This window comes from Amia ocellicauda, chromosome 14 (assembly GCF_036373705.1).
Source record: "Amia ocellicauda isolate fAmiCal2 chromosome 14, fAmiCal2.hap1, whole genome shotgun sequence".
NCBI classification, from domain to species: domain Eukaryota; kingdom Metazoa; phylum Chordata; class Actinopteri; order Amiiformes; family Amiidae; genus Amia; species Amia ocellicauda.
In genome coordinates, this window is record NC_089863.1 from 28,903,840 (window position 1) to 28,920,437 (window position 16,598).

At 43.3% G+C, this 16,598-nt stretch overlaps 2 protein-coding genes across 5 annotated transcripts in view; both read left to right on the forward strand.

Annotated features, from left to right (window-relative positions):
• The first annotated feature begins 2,000 nt into the window (after nucleotides 1–2,000).
• LOC136767630 (aquaporin-10) lies at nucleotides 2,001–5,638 on the forward strand. The gene is made up of 6 exons (XM_066721569.1): nucleotides 2,001–2,410; nucleotides 3,476–3,602; nucleotides 3,723–3,860; nucleotides 4,165–4,283; nucleotides 4,637–4,854; nucleotides 5,006–5,638. Exons 1-6 carry the CDS (start codon nucleotides 2,324–2,326, stop codon nucleotides 5,241–5,243), a joined length of 927 nt encoding a protein of 308 aa, XP_066577666.1. The 5' UTR covers nucleotides 2,001–2,323; the 3' UTR covers nucleotides 5,244–5,638.
• A 2,408-nt stretch (nucleotides 5,639–8,046) lies between these two features.
• atp8b2 (ATPase phospholipid transporting 8B2) overlaps nucleotides 8,047–16,598 on the forward strand; it is a 38,374-nt gene continuing 29,822 nt past the window's right edge. For 2 of the 4 annotated variants that reach the window (XM_066721564.1, XM_066721566.1), the window contains exons 1-2: nucleotides 8,047–8,529; nucleotides 10,296–10,363. In XM_066721564.1, coding sequence (XP_066577661.1) covers nucleotides 10,333–10,363 — 31 coding nt within the window. In that variant the 5' untranslated portion in view covers nucleotides 8,047–8,529; nucleotides 10,296–10,332. The remainder of the gene's footprint in view (nucleotides 8,530–10,295; nucleotides 10,364–16,598) is intronic. The other 2 variants (XM_066721563.1, XM_066721565.1) reach the window with 1 other exon arrangement.

Sequence of the window (16,598 nt, forward strand, 5' to 3'; positions counted from 1 at the left end):
GTGGCTTCACAAATGCTTTGCTGTATACCTCGGTTGTAACGAGTAGTTATTTCAGTCAAAGTTGCTCTTCTATCAGCTTGAATCAGTCGGCCCATTCTCCTCTGACCTCTAGCATCAACAAGGCATTTTCGCCCACAGGATTGCCGCATACTGGATGTTTTTCCCTTTTCACACCATTCTTTGTAAACCCTATAAATGGTTGTGCGTGAAAATCCCAGTAACTGAGCAGATTGTGAAATACTCAGACCGGCCCGTCTGGCACCAACAACCATGCCACGCTCAAAATTGCTTAAATCACCTTTCTTTCCCATTCAGACATTCAGTTTGGAGTTCAGTAGATTGTCTTGACCAGGACCACACCCCTAAATGCATTGAAGCAACTGCCATGTGATTGGTTGGTTAGATAATTGCATTAATGAGAAATTGAACAGGTGTTCCTAATAATCCTTTAGGTGAGTGTATATATATATATATATATATATATATATATATATATATATATATATATATATAACAAACACACACATAGACTACCGGTCAAAGTTTTAGAACACCCCCATTTTTCCATTTTTTATTGAAATTTAAACAGTTCAAGTGCAGTGAATAACCTGAAATGGTAAAAACAGTTCAAGTGCAGTGAATAACCTGAAATGGTAAGCGGTAAACTGCCAGAGGTTTTAAAAATAGTAATGTACATTTCATAGTTATATACTGTGTTACTACACCCTCTTTAGCATTATTTAGTGTTATGCAGCTCCTGTGCATAGAAGTGACACTATTCCTACAATGCGCACATTGTTTGAAAGCTTATTCTCTTGGCTACCAGCGCATTTAATTCTCAAACACATCTGATTTACAGTTTCCATGTCACCCGCTGTCATTAGGAGCCTACTTTGTAGGGTAAACGTGCAATCTGCTCTGGGGAGGGGTCTCATTCAGACAGTCACAGATCACTCAGTTTCAGGGGTGATTCTAGTATTGTGTACCACCATATTTGCTACCATTTGCTAGTGACAAAATTATTTTTAAATTGATATTTACACAATAGACAATATAAACAACTTATCCACTCCACATCCCTGAGCATTTGTTCAGTGCAAGAGGGAATGGTATTAGTGAACAAAATAGGGTCCCCTCAGTATGCACAAATAAAGAAAAACTGTCTTTGGAATGTGATGCCAGAGACAGGACTAGAATTCTGGTGATGATGACCTCTGGTGGTGAGGTGGGAACATGACAGCTACACAACCCTCCCAACATCACTGGAATGCATCTTTAACGCTGTGCATTAAGAAGACTCATTTAACCCATTAGCTAAAGTTATTGCTCCACTGATAAGTTGACAACCAGAGCTAGATCCGGTTACCATATCTGAACTTTCAATAAAGAGGACACTCCACAAGGTGGGTGGCTGGAGGTGTAAGTAACAAAGTGTTATGAACTCAAACAAATGTTTACATGCAAGAAAATATATAAAAAATATGGGGGGGGGCGGGTATAAAATTATATTTAAAATAAATTCACATGAGAGAATGCTTCACGTCAAGAATACTCTCAGCTTTCATGGGATACCAAACACCTGGCAAACAACACAACAGTGAATAGTACACATGGGATTAAAGAGAGGCACATGGATTTGGTGCCCTTTTAATGGTTTAATGGGTTTTGTCAGCTTAAGGGCCTACATTTTGTTAAACAAAACTATTCCACGGTCTCCAGTTGTTTACATTGTACATTGAGACATTAAACTGCACAAATCTCTATAAAAATTTGAAAAATTGAGGTGTTCTAAAACGGTAGTGTGTATATATATATATATATATATATATATATATATATGTGTGTATTAGGTGAATAACATAAATTACAACAGAGAAATGTGCATATTGGGGGTTTTAAAACCTGTTCTCTTCCTTGTAAGGAAGCTCACTCCCTCCCCCCACCCCCTCTCTACCTCCCTCCCTCCCTCTCTCTGTTCCTCACTCTCTCACACACAAGGAGACAGACAGAGCTCCACTGAGTGAGGCAGTGGGAGTGTGTGATGTGTGGATTGTGCCAGTCAGTGTTGTGTGCCAGTGTACCAGTGTGTGTGTGTGTGTGACGTTGTTGTTGATGCTGTTGTGTTTGTGAGTCAGTGTTGCATGTGGCGGTTGTGTGTTTCTGTGTGCCAGTCAGGCATTGTCGTTGTGGCAAGCACTGTCTGTGTGTGTGCCAGTCTCTCTCTAGGCTTGTGTGCTGGTCATTGTGTGTCTGTGTGCCAGCCAGTGTGTCAGCATGTCTGCAGCCAGTGTGTGAGTCTGTGTGTGCCAGTCTGTGTTCAGCCATGGACAGAGCACGCCGGCTGTGCCGAGTCAGGAGCCAGCTGCTCCGGGAGTGTCTGGCCGAGTCTCTGGGCACCTACATAATGATTGTGAGTACTCTGTGCCAGGCGCTGTGGAAAGGGGTAGGGTTGACAGTGTAGGGGGGACAGTGTAGCTGCTGTAGGTTGCTACAGATTAACTGGTTTGTGGTTTATCTCCAGTCACTGTAGGTCAGCGTGTCATGGTTGTGGTGGTTGTTGTGTCGTGAGGTTGTTTCCAGTGATCACACCTCCCTATCTGTGTGTGTAGGCTGAGTATTGTCATTGTTGTTGTGGTTGAAATTCAGACTGGAAGATAAAAAACACAAAGACGCTAAAGTCCAACAACAGCAAACAGGGGACTTTGGCCAAGGAGAGAGGGAGAGAAACACAGAATCAGCAATTACAGTTACAAAAACTCCTACACACACACACACACACACACACGCACACTCATTCACAGAGCCACAAACACAATCACAGACCCACACACACAAACCATTTTTCCAGAAGCTACAGGTATGTCAGTCAGTCAGTGTTTCAGATGTTATAGCTGTGTTATTGTTCTAGGTGTATCAATTGATCTGTATTCCAGATCTTCAATTTGAATCAGTGGTCTGGAAGTTCTAGGTGTGTGTGTTCTAGGTGTGTGGGCAAGTCTGTATTGCAGATGTTCTAGGTGTATCTGTAAGTCCATGTTCTAGATCAGTGGTTCTCAAAGCTGTCCTGGAGTACCACCTACCACCTATCAGCTCTCAATTACTTAATTTAACCCTTAATTGAACTAATCATTTCCTGAATCAGATTTGTATTATTTTTAATTTTAATTAATTTAATTAAGAGCTCAGTTGGAACAAAAACCAACAGGGCAGGTGGTACTCCAGGACAGGTTTGAGAACCACTGTTCTAGATGTTTTCTAGTTTAATAATAATAATAATAATAATAATAATAATAATAATAATAATAATAATAGTATGCCAGTGGGTGACTGTTCCAAATGTTCTAGGTGGGGTTAATGTTCCAGATGTTGTAGGTGTGTCTGTATTATAGAAGCTCTAGGTGTGAGTGCGTTGGATGTTATAGGTGTGTGAGTGGGTCAGTGTTCCAGCAGCTGATTGATGTTGCTGCGATTCCAGCTGTTCGGCTGCGGTGGGGTTGCCCAGGTGACAACGAGCAGCGAGACAAAGGGGCAGTACCTGTCGATCAACCTGGCCTTCGCCCTGGGGGTCACATTCGCCGTGTATGCCTCCCGCGGTGTCTCAGGTATACACTCATCTGCACAACTGCTTGTGTGTGTGTGTCATTGTGTGTGTCATTGTGTGTGTCATTGTCACTGTCTATTTGTGTTTGTGTGTTAATCTCTGTGTTGTGCTCCTTCCTCAGGGGCCCACCTGAACCCTGCTGTCTCTCTCAGCCTGTGTGTTCTGGGCAAGCACCAGTGGAAACGCCTGCCGTTCTATGTCTTCTTCCAACTGCTGGGGTCCTTCCTTGCCGCGGCAACAGTATATGCTTTGTACTATGGTGAGAGGCGAGGGACATACGGACACCTTTGCTACCAGAGCTACCTTCCAGCTTTACACAGTCTTAGTTCTGGGAGGAGGAGCAGAAGGGGTTAATCTGAAGTTATAAAGTGCAGCGGGTTGTGTGTTGTTGTGTGTTGTGTCAGTATTGGGTATTACAGTTTTGTGTGTTATTTGTGTTGTGTGTTACAGCAGTCTTGAGTTGTGTGTTGTATTGGTGTGGTGCAGAGATGATAATGGAGTACAGTCTGCGCAGTGTATTGTGTCAGTGTTGTGTGTTATTGTGTTGTGTTGTGGTGGTGCAGAGGCGATAATGGAATACAGTCAGGGCAATCTGACAGTGTCTGGCCCCAGAGCCACGGCTGGGATCTTCGCCACCTACCCCTCTGACTACCTCAGCATCTGGAGTGGTTTCCTGGATCAGGTACCCCATCCTGCTCCTCTACCATCATCTTCCTCATTCTCTCCCTCCTTTCCCTCCCTCCCTTTTCCCCCATCCTGTATCTTCTCCCCTTTCCTCTTACCCATTCTGCTACCTCCCTCTCCCTCTCCCTTCTCCCTCTTCCCTCTCTCTGCCTCTTCCCCTCCCACCTTCCTACTCCTTCATTCTCTCTCTCCCTCTCCCCCTCTCCAGGTTGTGGGCATCATCTTGTTGTTTTGCTATGCATTCTGAGTCTATATTAACCATATAACCTCCTCCCCTTCCCTCACAACCTCCCTCTATCCCCATCCCTCCTTCCCCCTCTCCCTCCCCCTCTCTCCCCTGTATCTCTCCAGGTGGTGGGCACTGCGGCACTGTTGCTGTGTGTGCTGGCAGTAGGGGATGAGCGGAACAGCGCCCCCCCCGCAGGGCTGGAGCCGGTGCTGGTGGGCCTGGTAGTGCTGGGCATTGGCATCTCCATGGGGGGCAACTGTGGGTACCCCCTGAACCCCGCCCGTGACCTGGGGCCCCGCCTTTTCACGTTCATCGCAGGCTGGGGGGGACAGGTCTTCACGTGAGTATCTGTCTGTGCATGGGTGTTTGGGTGCATGGGTGTGTGGGTGGGTATGGGTGGGTGTGGGTGGGTGTGGGGGGTGTCTGTCTCTGTCTGGATCCTATTCTGGCAAGACTGTAAATCTCTACTTCTCTCTCTCTCTATGTGGCAGGGCGGGTGGGGGCTGGTGGTGGGTGCCTCTGGTGGCCCCCCTGCTTGGCGCTCTGACGGGCACAGCACTGTACCAGCTGCTGGTGGAGTTCCATCACCCCCCCCATGAACTCGACCCCCCTGGCACACAGGCCAATGAAGTGGGCCTAGCGCTGGAGGTGGAAAGGGAGGCCGGGGAGGAGAAGGGGGTCAGAAATGGGGGGGAGGTGGGCGACGAGCGCATAATCAACCGCCTCTAAGTGAGTGTGTGAGAGGTGGGGGGTCAGAGGCTTGATACTCAAAAAAATGTAATTATGTATAGTTTCCATTGGCTTCCATGTATCTCAGCTAATACAGGACTGTGATCTAAACACTGGGCCCTATAATATACTATACTATATTTGCTTTAGTTTTACTGCCAGAGAATTTGTACCGCCAGTGTTCAGTAGCCACAGCCCCGCTGTGCTCAGTGATATCTCTCATTAGTGTTCATGTGATCACTATGCTTGCATTATAATTGAAGTCTGATTTTAATTTCTTTCATCACTGCAACGAACAAACACTTGTAATTGGCATTGCATGTGATGTTATTGCATTGTATTGTTATATTGCATTTGTTATCCTACCCCAAATAAAGATTCTAATAAAAAACGTGTATAGTATAGTTATGTGTCATGCATATTATGCACCCAACATTAAATGTATTTTCTATTTTGTTACAGGGTTTTGTGGGTAAGCTTTATTTCTTTTGTGTGTATTTCTGTCACACCGGCGGCCTGTGCGGTGTGTGAGCTGTGTCGTGTGCATGTTGCTGACTGTCCGAAATAATACATAATACAAGCGTGTGTCAATAATAATAATATTATGAAGCTGTGCAGTGTGTAGTGGGAGAGAAAATCATATATACTGTTTGTTCTAGGTGTGTGGGCAAGTCTGTATTCCAGATGTTCGAGGTATATCAGTAAGTCCATGTTCTAGATCAGTGGTTCTCAAAGCTGTCCTGGAGTACCACCTACCACCTATCAGCTCTCAATTACTTAATTTAACCCTTAATTGAACTAATCATTTCCTGAATCAGATTTGTATTATTTTTAATAGTAGGGGTTTTAAGTTAGATATACATTAGTATAAATAAATTATTAAGGAGCCAACATTTTATCAGTTACACAATTTGACAGAATCAAATGTAATCAAAATACTTAAATTAAGGGTTCAATTAAGTAATTAAGAGCTCAGTTGGAACAAAAACCAACAGGGCAGGTGGTACTCCAGGACAGGTTTGAGAACCACTGTTCTAGATGTTTTCTAGTTTAATAATAATAATAATAATAATAATAATAATAATAATAATAATAATAATAATAATAGTATGCCAGTGGGTGACTGTTCCAAATGTTCTAGGTGGGGTTAATGTTCCAGATGTTGTGGGTGTGTCTGTATTATAGAAGCTCTAGGTGTGAGTGCGTTGGATGTTATAGGTGTGTGAGTGGGTCAGTGTTCCAGCAGCTGATTGATGTTGCTGCGATTCCAGCTGTTCGGCTGCGGTGGGGTTGCCCAGGTGACAACGAGCAGCGAGACAAAGGGGCAGTACCTGTCAATCAACCTGGCCTTCGCCCTGGGGGTCACATTCGCCGTGTATGCCTCCCGCGGTGTCTCAGGTATACACTCATCTGCACAACTGCTTGTGTGTGTGTGTCATTGTGTGTGTCATTGTGTGTGTCATTGTCACTGTCTATTTGTGTTTGTGTGTTAATCTCTGTGTTGTGCTCCTTCCTCAGCGGCCCACCTGAACCCTGCTGTCTCTCTCAGCCTGTGTGTTCTGGGCAAGCACCAGTGGAAACGCCTGCCGTTCTATGTCTTCTTCCAACTGCTGGGGTCCTTCCTTGCCGCGGCAACAGTATATGCTTTGTACTATGGTGAGAGGCGAGGGACATACGGACACCTTTGCTACCAGAGCTACCTTCCAGCTTTACACAGTCTTAGTTCTGGGAGGAGGAGCAGAAGGGGTTAATCTGAAGTTATAAAGTGCAGCGGGTTGTGTGTTGTTGTGTGTTGTGTCAGTATCATCTCAGCTAATACAGGACTGTGATCTAAACACTGGGCCCTATAATATACTATACTATATTTGCTTTAGTTTTACTGCCAGAGAATTTGTACCGCCAGTGTTCAGTAGCCACAGCCCCGCTGTGCTCAGTGATATCTCTCATTAGTGTTCATGTGATCACTATGCTTGCATTATAATTGAAGTCTGATTTTAATTTCTTTCATCACTGCAACGAACAAACACTTGTAATTGGCATTGCATGTGATGTTATTGCATTGTATTGTTATATTGCATTTGTTATCCTACCCCAAATAAAGATTCTAATAAAAAACGTGTATAGTATAGTTATGTGTCATGCATATTATGCACCCAACATTAAATGTATTTTCTATTTTGTTACAGGGTTTTGTGGGTACACCAGACCAGAAGCACAACAGCTGTTCAAAGTGTTTTTCATAAGGTGCATTGCAATGCTTTTTGCTGCGCGGCCGGGTGGATAGGGTGTGTGTGGAAGTAGCAATACCGGTTTCTGTCGCTAGAGGACATGCGTGTATTAGGTATTCTGTCCCTCGGCGCTCAACTCCACCGCCAGGGCTCTTCAGTTCACGCACGCAATAGCGCACACCTGTCTGCTTCGACACTCGCAGAGCAGGTATAGCGTCTATCTACTTCATATCTGTACAGCACAGACAATGCGAGCTCAATTTATATAAAGACTTATGTCCACTTATTCTGTTTTTAGTAAGGAAGGGTATTAATTGTTTGTCCTGTAGTAAGTGTGTGCTGCAGTTCTTCACTACCACACTGCACCGCTATCAATGGCACACAGTGCGTACCGGAGCAGGGATCCCCTTGACAAACATGGCGGCGGCGAGCGCACCGTTCACTTTGAACCTTCCCGCCGAAACGCGTCACGTCTGCCTCGTCGGAGATGCTGAAGTTTTTAACAAACAGATACAAAAAAAAAAAAAAAAAAAAACGTGAGAGGGGAGGGAAGGGAATGGGAAAAAAGGGACATCAAAAGACTGGAGATTTGTTTGTTTTTATAACGTTAACTCATCCATACTTACGCACATAAATTAATAAATAATTGAAAAGCGATTAGTATACTGTGGTTAAGGGGGTAGGCGGAGGAGGAGACAGGCATCTCGGTTCAGCCCCACTCCTCCTCCTCCTCCTCCTCCTCCTCCTCCAGGGACGGGGCTCGGATACCGCAGACGCTGCGCCGCACGGCATGGGTCCTGCCGGGGCAACATAGCGGGGGAGCGGGGAGCTATTGTCGGTCTCTCCATGGGCTGATCTAACGGGCATCTTCAACCAGACTCACCCCGTACCAAATGTGGCCTTAACCGGGGAGAGAGGAGGAGGAGGGGACGGTGGAGGAGAGAGAGAGAGAGAGAGAGAGAGAGAGATGTGATCATCTGAAAGGTAACGGTGCCATGTGTTTCTGTGGTGTTTTAAAGACGGCGGCTGCTGGTGTTATTTGCTCTGATCCTTTGCTGGTAAGCTTTATTTCTTTTGTGTGTATTTCTGTCACACCGGCGGCCTGTGCGGTGTGTGAGCTGTGTCGTGTGCATGTTGCTGACTGTCCGAAATAATACATAATACAAGCGTGTGTCAATAATAATAATATTATGAAGCTGTGCAGTGTGTAGTGGGAGAGAAAATCATATATACTGTTTGATCTGGTGTTTGTGTGTCGTTTTACAGACCACATAACTATATTGTCATACTTTAAAATGTCCCATATATCCATATTTGAAATATGTTTACATGTGCTTTTGTTTAGGGAGGCGAGTTGCTACTACGACATAACTGATTGATAACTTTACACCAGATGAACTAACTTCCTCGACCAAGTTTTTAAGTGACGTCTTTGAAATTATTGACTTTTGTAAATTCAGTATTTCAGGCGTTGCTCTTATCAGAAATGGGCGTGCAGGGCTGACAAAGTGTGATTACATACATACATACATATATTATGTTGAAGGTGTGCGTTTTTTAGTGTACTAAGTGCAACAAAACATGATAGTTTCTGTAAGTTTATATATTTTTTGCTGGTTGTCGCAAAATTAATCCAGTTATTGTTAAGCACCTGGTGCAAAGACGGAAACGGCCTATCTAGAGCTAAAAATACTCCAGAAAAACGACGAGCTCGTCTGCATGTTTTCGATTTCGTTTCTGGTGTCTCTTTTGCAGCCTCTACCTTGACAGCTGCGTCCGGGCAGATGTGGGTTTTTGTTCCCGTTCGTGTTGCGCAGATGTTCGCAGCTCTGCGGGGTCTGCGCGGCTCCACCAATGGGATCAGTGGGATTGTGCAGATCAGCGCAGAACTGCGGGCATTTGCGGTGCAAGAACGGGACCTCTGTGTCAACTGTGTGCATAATGAAAGACAGGTCACGGGTAAAATGACTACATTATTATTATACATTACTTCAGGTGTCATTCACTAGGCAACTTACTGTGAAATCCGCCTCCTAGCTGCTTAATGCTGTCTTAGCTTAGTTTAGTTTAATTGCATGTATGTTTTGCTATGCTCAATATTTTATGACTGTGTGTTCTTTACATTCCTCTCCTCACTGTTTCATGAAGTTTACAACTAATCCAAGAAGTTCACTTTTTTTTTTTTTTCAGGAATGTAATCCGGAGACATGAAATTGGGCCAAAAATGTACTGGGCTGTAGCGGGTGTTATGTTTATTTATTTATATATGTATTAGTTAAAGGAACAGAACACGTTTTGCACGCCGATAGAGGCGCAATTTAAAAGACATTCTACAGTGTTTGCAAATGACGCTGCTGGATTTCTGAAGGTCCGACTGACTGACTGCTGCATTGCCTGTCTCTCTGGTGTCTGTGTGTGGGAACATATGAGTTTCTGCATGTATGTGTGGTTTTGTGTCCTGTCCGCCAAGCTTTTTTAACACGCAGGTATTGGAGAGCTGGGCCTTTAAATCCTAATAGTACCAGCATCCTGACTCCCTGCCGAGCTGGTTGCACTAGCAGCTTGTGAGCCTGGCACTGCCCCCTGCCCCTTCCCTCTGTCCCTGCCCCTTGATCCTGATACTTGTCACTGTCCTTGTCCCTACACCCTGTCCTTGCACCTGTCCCCGACCCTACCCCTTGTGCCCTGTCCCTGCCCCCTGTCACCATGACACCTTGACCATGTGTTTTCCCCAGCAGACCTTGCCTACCCGTCGGGCTGTGATGTATATTATTAATGTTTTTAAATTAACTGTGCTCTTTCTTTCTGCCCCCAACCCCCCCAGGCTCTCCCATGGGACTGTGTGGCAGAAGGTCACGTGTATGGAGATGTTTAAAGAAAAGACTCCTCCTGGTAAGACAGGGTTGTTATGGTGTCATTACTATGTCATTACTGTTGTTGCTGTGTTTGCCTGTGGACGTGCATTGTCAGGCTGCGAGACTTGATTGTTGGTTCAGTTATGTAAAGTACTGTCTCTCTCCAGCTGGAGACCCTGATTTGCTGTACTGTAGACCCCTGTCTTGTGTATTTCTGTAGAGTGCATTATCACCATCGGCTCTGTTTCCCAGTCTTGCTCGTGTGAAGGGGGCATGTCACACTGTGACCGATGGAGGAGTACCATTTAACATCATTGGTTCAGAACATGTGTATGTGTAGGTCCCTTTAAGGATTGCTCAGCAAATTGTCCAACATGTAGAAAAGAAAATGTGTGTATACACTACCGGTCAAAAGTTTTAGAACAATTTTTCAATTTCTTATTGAAATTTACGCAGTTTAATGTCTCAATGTACTTTGACACACAACAAATAAACAATTGGAGATAAAGAAATAATGGAATTGTTTTAACAAAATGTAACCCCTTAAGCTGACAAACCCCTATGATACCCTTAAAAGGGCACCAAATCCATGTGCTTCTCTTTAATCCCATGTGTACTCTTCACTGTTGTGTTTGTTGTATCCCATGAGATGGATTTTTTTGGTATCCCATGAAAGCTGAGACCTTCTAATGATGTGAAGCATTCTCTGATGTGAAAAGTTTGTTTTTTTATACCCCGCCCCACATTTACGCCCCCCCCCTTCCCTTTGTTTGATAGGGAATCCAGTATATGTTATTTTATGTACTGTTAGGTTGTTCTGAACAAAACAAGCCTATTTGCAAGGAAATCTGATCTAAACCGAGTGATCTGTGACCGTCTGAATTAGACCCCCGCACCCCCTACCCGGAGCAGACTGCCCGTTTACCCCCCAGGCTCTGAATGATGATGGGGGCGACATGGATGTGTTTGAGAATGAAACGCGCTGGTAGCCAAGAGAATAAGCTTTCAAACAATATGCACATTGTAGGAATACAGTGTCACTTCTACGCGCGGGAGCTTCACGTAACACTGCAAAATAATGCTTAAGAAGATGTAGTAACACAGAATATAACTCTGAAATGTACATTATTTTTCAGTTTTTGGTAACCTAAACTTTTTTTTTTTTTTAACCTCTTTCAGTTTACCACTTACCGTTGTACCATTTCAGGTTATTCACTGGACTTGAACGGTTTAAATTTCAATAAAAACTGGAAAAATAGGGAGTGTTCTATAACTTTTGACCAGTAGTGTGTGTATTTACACCAATCAGCCATACAGTGAGGGAAAAAAGTATTTGATCCCCTGCTGATTTTGTACGTTTGCAGATCCACTCCAAGTCATTAAGGTTTCGAGGCTGACGTTTGGCAACTCGAACCTTCAGCTCCCTCCACAGATTTTCTATGGGATTAAGGTCTGGAGACTGGCTAGGCCACTCCAGGACCTTAAATGTGCTTCTTCTTGAGCCACTCCTTTGTTGCCTTGGCTGTGTGTTTTGGGTCATTGGCATGCTGGAATACCCATCCACGACCCATTTTCAATGCCCTGGCTGAGGGAAGGAGGTTCTCACCTAAGATTTGATGGTACATGGCCCCGTCTATCGTCCCTTTGATGCGGTGCAGTTGTCCTGTCCCCTTAGCAGAAAAACATCCCCAAAGCATAATGTTTCCACCTCCATGTTTGATGGTGGGGATGCTGTTCTTGGGGTCATTCCTCCTCCTCCAAACATGGCGAGTTGAGTTGATCCCAAAGAGCTTGATTTTGGTCTCATCTGACCACAACACTTTCACCTAGTTCTCCTCTAAATCATTCAGATGTTAGCAAACTTCAGACGGGCCTGTACATGTGCTTTCTTGAACATGGGGGCCTTGCGGGCGCTGCAGGATTTCAATCCTTCACGGCGTAGTGTGTTACCAATTGTTTTCTTGGTGACTATGGTCCCAGCTGCCTTGAGATCATTAACAAGATCCTCCCGTGTAGTTCTGGGCTGATTCCTCACCGTCCTCATGATCCTTGAAACTCCACAAGGTGAGATCTTGCATGGAGCCCCAGACCGAGGGAGACTGACAGTTATTTTGTGTTTCTTCCATTTGCGAATAATCGCACCAACTGTTGTCATCTTCTCACCAAGCTACAGTCTTGTCTCTGACATCCTTGGACAGCTCTTTGGTCTTGGCCATGGTGGAGAGTTTGGAATCTGATTGATCGCTTCTATGGACAGGTGTCTTTTCTACAGGTAACGAGCTGAGATTAGCTAATCTCAGCTCGTTACCTGTATAAAAGACACCTGGAAGACAGAAATCTTGCTGATTGATAGGGAATCAAATACTTATTTCCCTCATTAACATGCAAATCAATTTATAACTTTTTGAAATGCGTTCTTCTGGATTTTCTTGTTGTTATTCTGTCTCTCACTGTTAAAATACACCTACCATTAAAATTATAGACCATTATGATCATTTCTTTGTCAGTGGCCTCACTGTAACATTATGACCACCTGAATAAAATTGTGTAGTGAAGACGTGTCTCCTGTTTTCTGTTTTGAATGCCTTGAAGCCCAATTTCCATTTGTGTCCCTGGGTGCGCGTGTCCCTGCTGATCTGGAAAAGCTTCTCTGGTTTGATGTGGTCGATGCCTTTCATGATTTTGAAGACATGAATCAAGTCTTGATTCGTCAATTATTCGATTAATCTATTTAGTTATTTATTGTTTGTCTTTTAATAACGTTCAGGGTTTGCCACAGAAATTAGAGTAGGTCTTTTACTGAATTGTCGAGGAGGTGAGGGGCACGGGGGTCTTGGCAGATTGTCAAGCGGGGGATGGGGGGGTTTAGAAGTAGCATGTGTCCTTGTGCTTTAAAGTTTTTTTTGTTTTTTTTTGGCCTTCTCCATATATCTTTGACCAGGCGGCACCAATTTGTGAATAGTGCTGTGGGAAACCCTGATGTTACTTTACTAGATGATATCCTGTAGTATTAACTCAGTATTCCTTTGGCGGTCTTACTCTGTTTAGCAACTGTTAACACATCGCAAAAACAACCTCATTTTACATTTAAATTGTGAATAATAATCAGAACATGATTCCTGATTGTTCTCATGTTTTCAAGAATGGTATAACACTCCCAGTTCATAGATGCAGTTTGATGCATTTCCGTTTTTTTAAGATGAAGGCTCTAACTCTATGCATCTACAATAAGGCAACAAAAAAAATGTGAAACCTTTGTAGCGTAAGGTACACTTATAAATTTCAATTAAAGAAGTTAATTTATAGTATCACCTTATCACGAATCCTGGAATCTTGGAGAACTCAATTTCTGTAATAATTGGACGCAGACACCAATTCCAAAGATATAAATTGTCAAATGTATTCAAAAGAAAAGACTAAATGTAGCACTACACTAATTATACAAAAGGGAAAAACTAATTAAAATTCATCTCTAGATCAACAAATCAAAGACAAATCACTTCCGTGACCAAATCAAAGACCATGGGATCGCATATGATAACACAAATCGTTCAACAAAAAAGGTTATAAACACATTGACTACAATACCGGTTAGTAAGACGAAGGTGAGTCTCATTAGTATTGTTAGTCAGACATTAAATAACTACGCAGGTTAGTATTTATGTCAGGTAACTTCTCGTTATATATATAACGTCTCATTTACGTTTAGGTGCCGAGAAAGATCCTATCATTACTTGTAACCACAATTTCCCTTAACTGATTATTATTCAATGATTAAGGATAGGCAGGGCCACCAATAATCTAATGTCTATTAACTTGTGTCAATTTCAGACTAAACAGTTAAACAGGAATGAGAAGATATTTCTCGGCGTTGACAGATTTTATTTCTAAAATTATCAACAAAACAGTTTAATGCAACACACATTTATATTTAAGAAAACTAAATGATATTACACATTCTAGAGTTATGAATCACAGATTAACATTTCTAATTGATTTCTCAAATGTCATGAATCACAAACTCCAAACTGTTAAACTTATCTGAACTTCGTCGCAGAGAGGCTTCTCTGTCTTCGGGCTCAGATAACAGCACACGGCACGAGGTCCGTGTGGTTTGGAACAAAGGCAGTCCGGTTCGGCTTCGTCCAAGAACTTCCACTCAGTCGATGCACCTGGAAGTTGGGGTTTCGCGAATGTAGAGTCTTTTCCAAACAGATTTTCCACTGGTTTGAAGGCTCCAAGGTTGTGCACAAAATCTTCTTGGCAAGCAGGGTTTCCACCGTAGTTACTTGAAGACAAAGTCTTTGAGGAAAGCTGGGCCCTGTTCGTTCCAAGGGTCAAGTTTCTTAAGACTCAAATAGCTATTTAAATGACTGACACTTTCGTATACAGTCGACTTAGTCAATTGTCCAGCTGTAAAACTCCATTGATCAGGTGGGCACAGGCGGTCATGCGCAGTCTGTAAAGTTCTTTATTTAATAAAGTCCTTTAAAAGAATTCTTCGTACGGCTCAATCTCCTTCTCCCAGTTTAACTCTTCTGTTGCCGGCAAAGACTTGGTTGGTTTCTGGTTCCGGTTCGGGCAACAGAGCTACAGGTTGAGCTGTGGCAGCGAGTTTCTGGTTCAGGTGAGAGAGAGAGAAAAAGAGGCCGTGCGCTGTTCTTTATATGTCTGTCCGATCAATAGGTGATTGGTTCTTGAGTTTTTGAGATTGGATTTCGGTTTCAGCCCCCAGTGTCCTATTGGAGGGGGGCTTGATTTATGACTGATGTCCATCCATGCCATCTTTTGGAAATGCCGGTTGGCCCGGGTTCGTAGCTCTGTGTCTGGATTTCGGCTCCATTTCAAAGAGTTTATTACCTACAGGCCCCTTTCTCCAGACATCTCATAGCAGGATTACAAACTATTTGGCCTATTCTCGGTGCCATCCTCCCAAGACTGTCACTTTGATGTAAACCAGTTCCAAGCTGATGAGTTAAGGAAATCTGATAACTTTGGGGGGGAGAGGTCTTCTTTAGATCAGTGCTTCAGCTCAGAGCTAAAATGCTCTTATCAAAATACACCCAACATAACGCTACACCTTAAAACAATGTAAGCCTGACAAAACACGAGGTACAACAGATTCTTAACCATTTATTGTGAAACTCTAAAGTTTAAACCATTTTGCAAGGGAACCAAACAAAGATTGCTGTGGAAATTGTTTCTCAAACTCATATCAGTAAACTATAACAGACGCAAACCATTCTGAAACAACAGACACAGGGTACAGGACAAACATGTTTCTGAGCTGTATATATAGGTCAGGATCTGGGGACTGCCTATGGGTGTGTCTTTCACTACAATGATACAAATCAGTGAATATTCTGTGAGACCTACATTTCGATTCCGTTAATACATTTGTTTCAATCTAAGCATAGACTAAACATACATCATTAACATCACACTCCATAATGACCAAATATAATTAGTGTAACCAAAGACGCATACATGAGTGTAACTGATCAATTGTGCGAACGAGACCTACCTCACGCTCCATAGATCAGCCAGTCAGCACACCACCACTCGCAAATTGCTTCAGGCTGCTGATTTAATTTCATGCAGTCGCCAATTTTAATGTGGGTTGCCTTGCCTCCACTGTTTTGTAAATTAACTTCACCCTCGTCCTCTAACCAGGACCAGTGGATTTTATTTTTAATAGCTTGATTGAGTTATTTTATTTGTGAAGATTCACAAGCATCAGTGATTGACACAGAGATCCAATATCGTGACGCCTGATTGGTCCATATTATAGTGGGATGTATGTGAGAAATTGGTGCTTATGACACAAATTATTTGCAAACCCTGTCCCTCGCATGTGTATATTTGTCCAAAAGATCCCTTCATGTACATATATACGCACAGAACAAAGTCAGTCTGGATTGACTTGACCTCCTTATATTCATGGGATTTGCGCATATCTTAAATGGCCCATGGGATTGCTTAAATGTCCAGAAATCTGAAAACTCATGTCTGAAACAAACCTATTATTGCAAGTTACCATGCAAAAGTAGTCTGACCTAAACAATTCCACACGACATTTCAGTGCCCTGAACCATTTCCTGGCACCCTGACCCTCTTCTCCTCGGTCTGCCATGTTCACTATGTGTCATTACATTACCATAGCAACATGTAACACTCAGATCTCCTTAAGAAGTCAAAGCCTGAAAGCTTGGAGGTCATTGCCTGGAGACAGGTCATGACTACAAGAACTTGGTTACTTAAAAAATAGATGA

Excerpts from the sequence above, each read along its gene's own strand:
- LOC136767630 (XM_066721569.1), top strand. The coding sequence starts at position 2,324 with ATGGACAGAGCACGCCGGCTGTGCCGAGTCAGGAGCCAGCTGCTCCGG. Across the intron at positions 2,411-3,475 it reads TGGGCACCTACATAATGATT|CTGTTCGGCTGCGGTGGGGT; the intron begins GTGAGTACTCTG and ends CTGCGATTCCAG. Across the intron at positions 3,603-3,722 it reads TGCCTCCCGCGGTGTCTCAG|GGGCCCACCTGAACCCTGCT; the intron begins GTATACACTCAT and ends CTCCTTCCTCAG.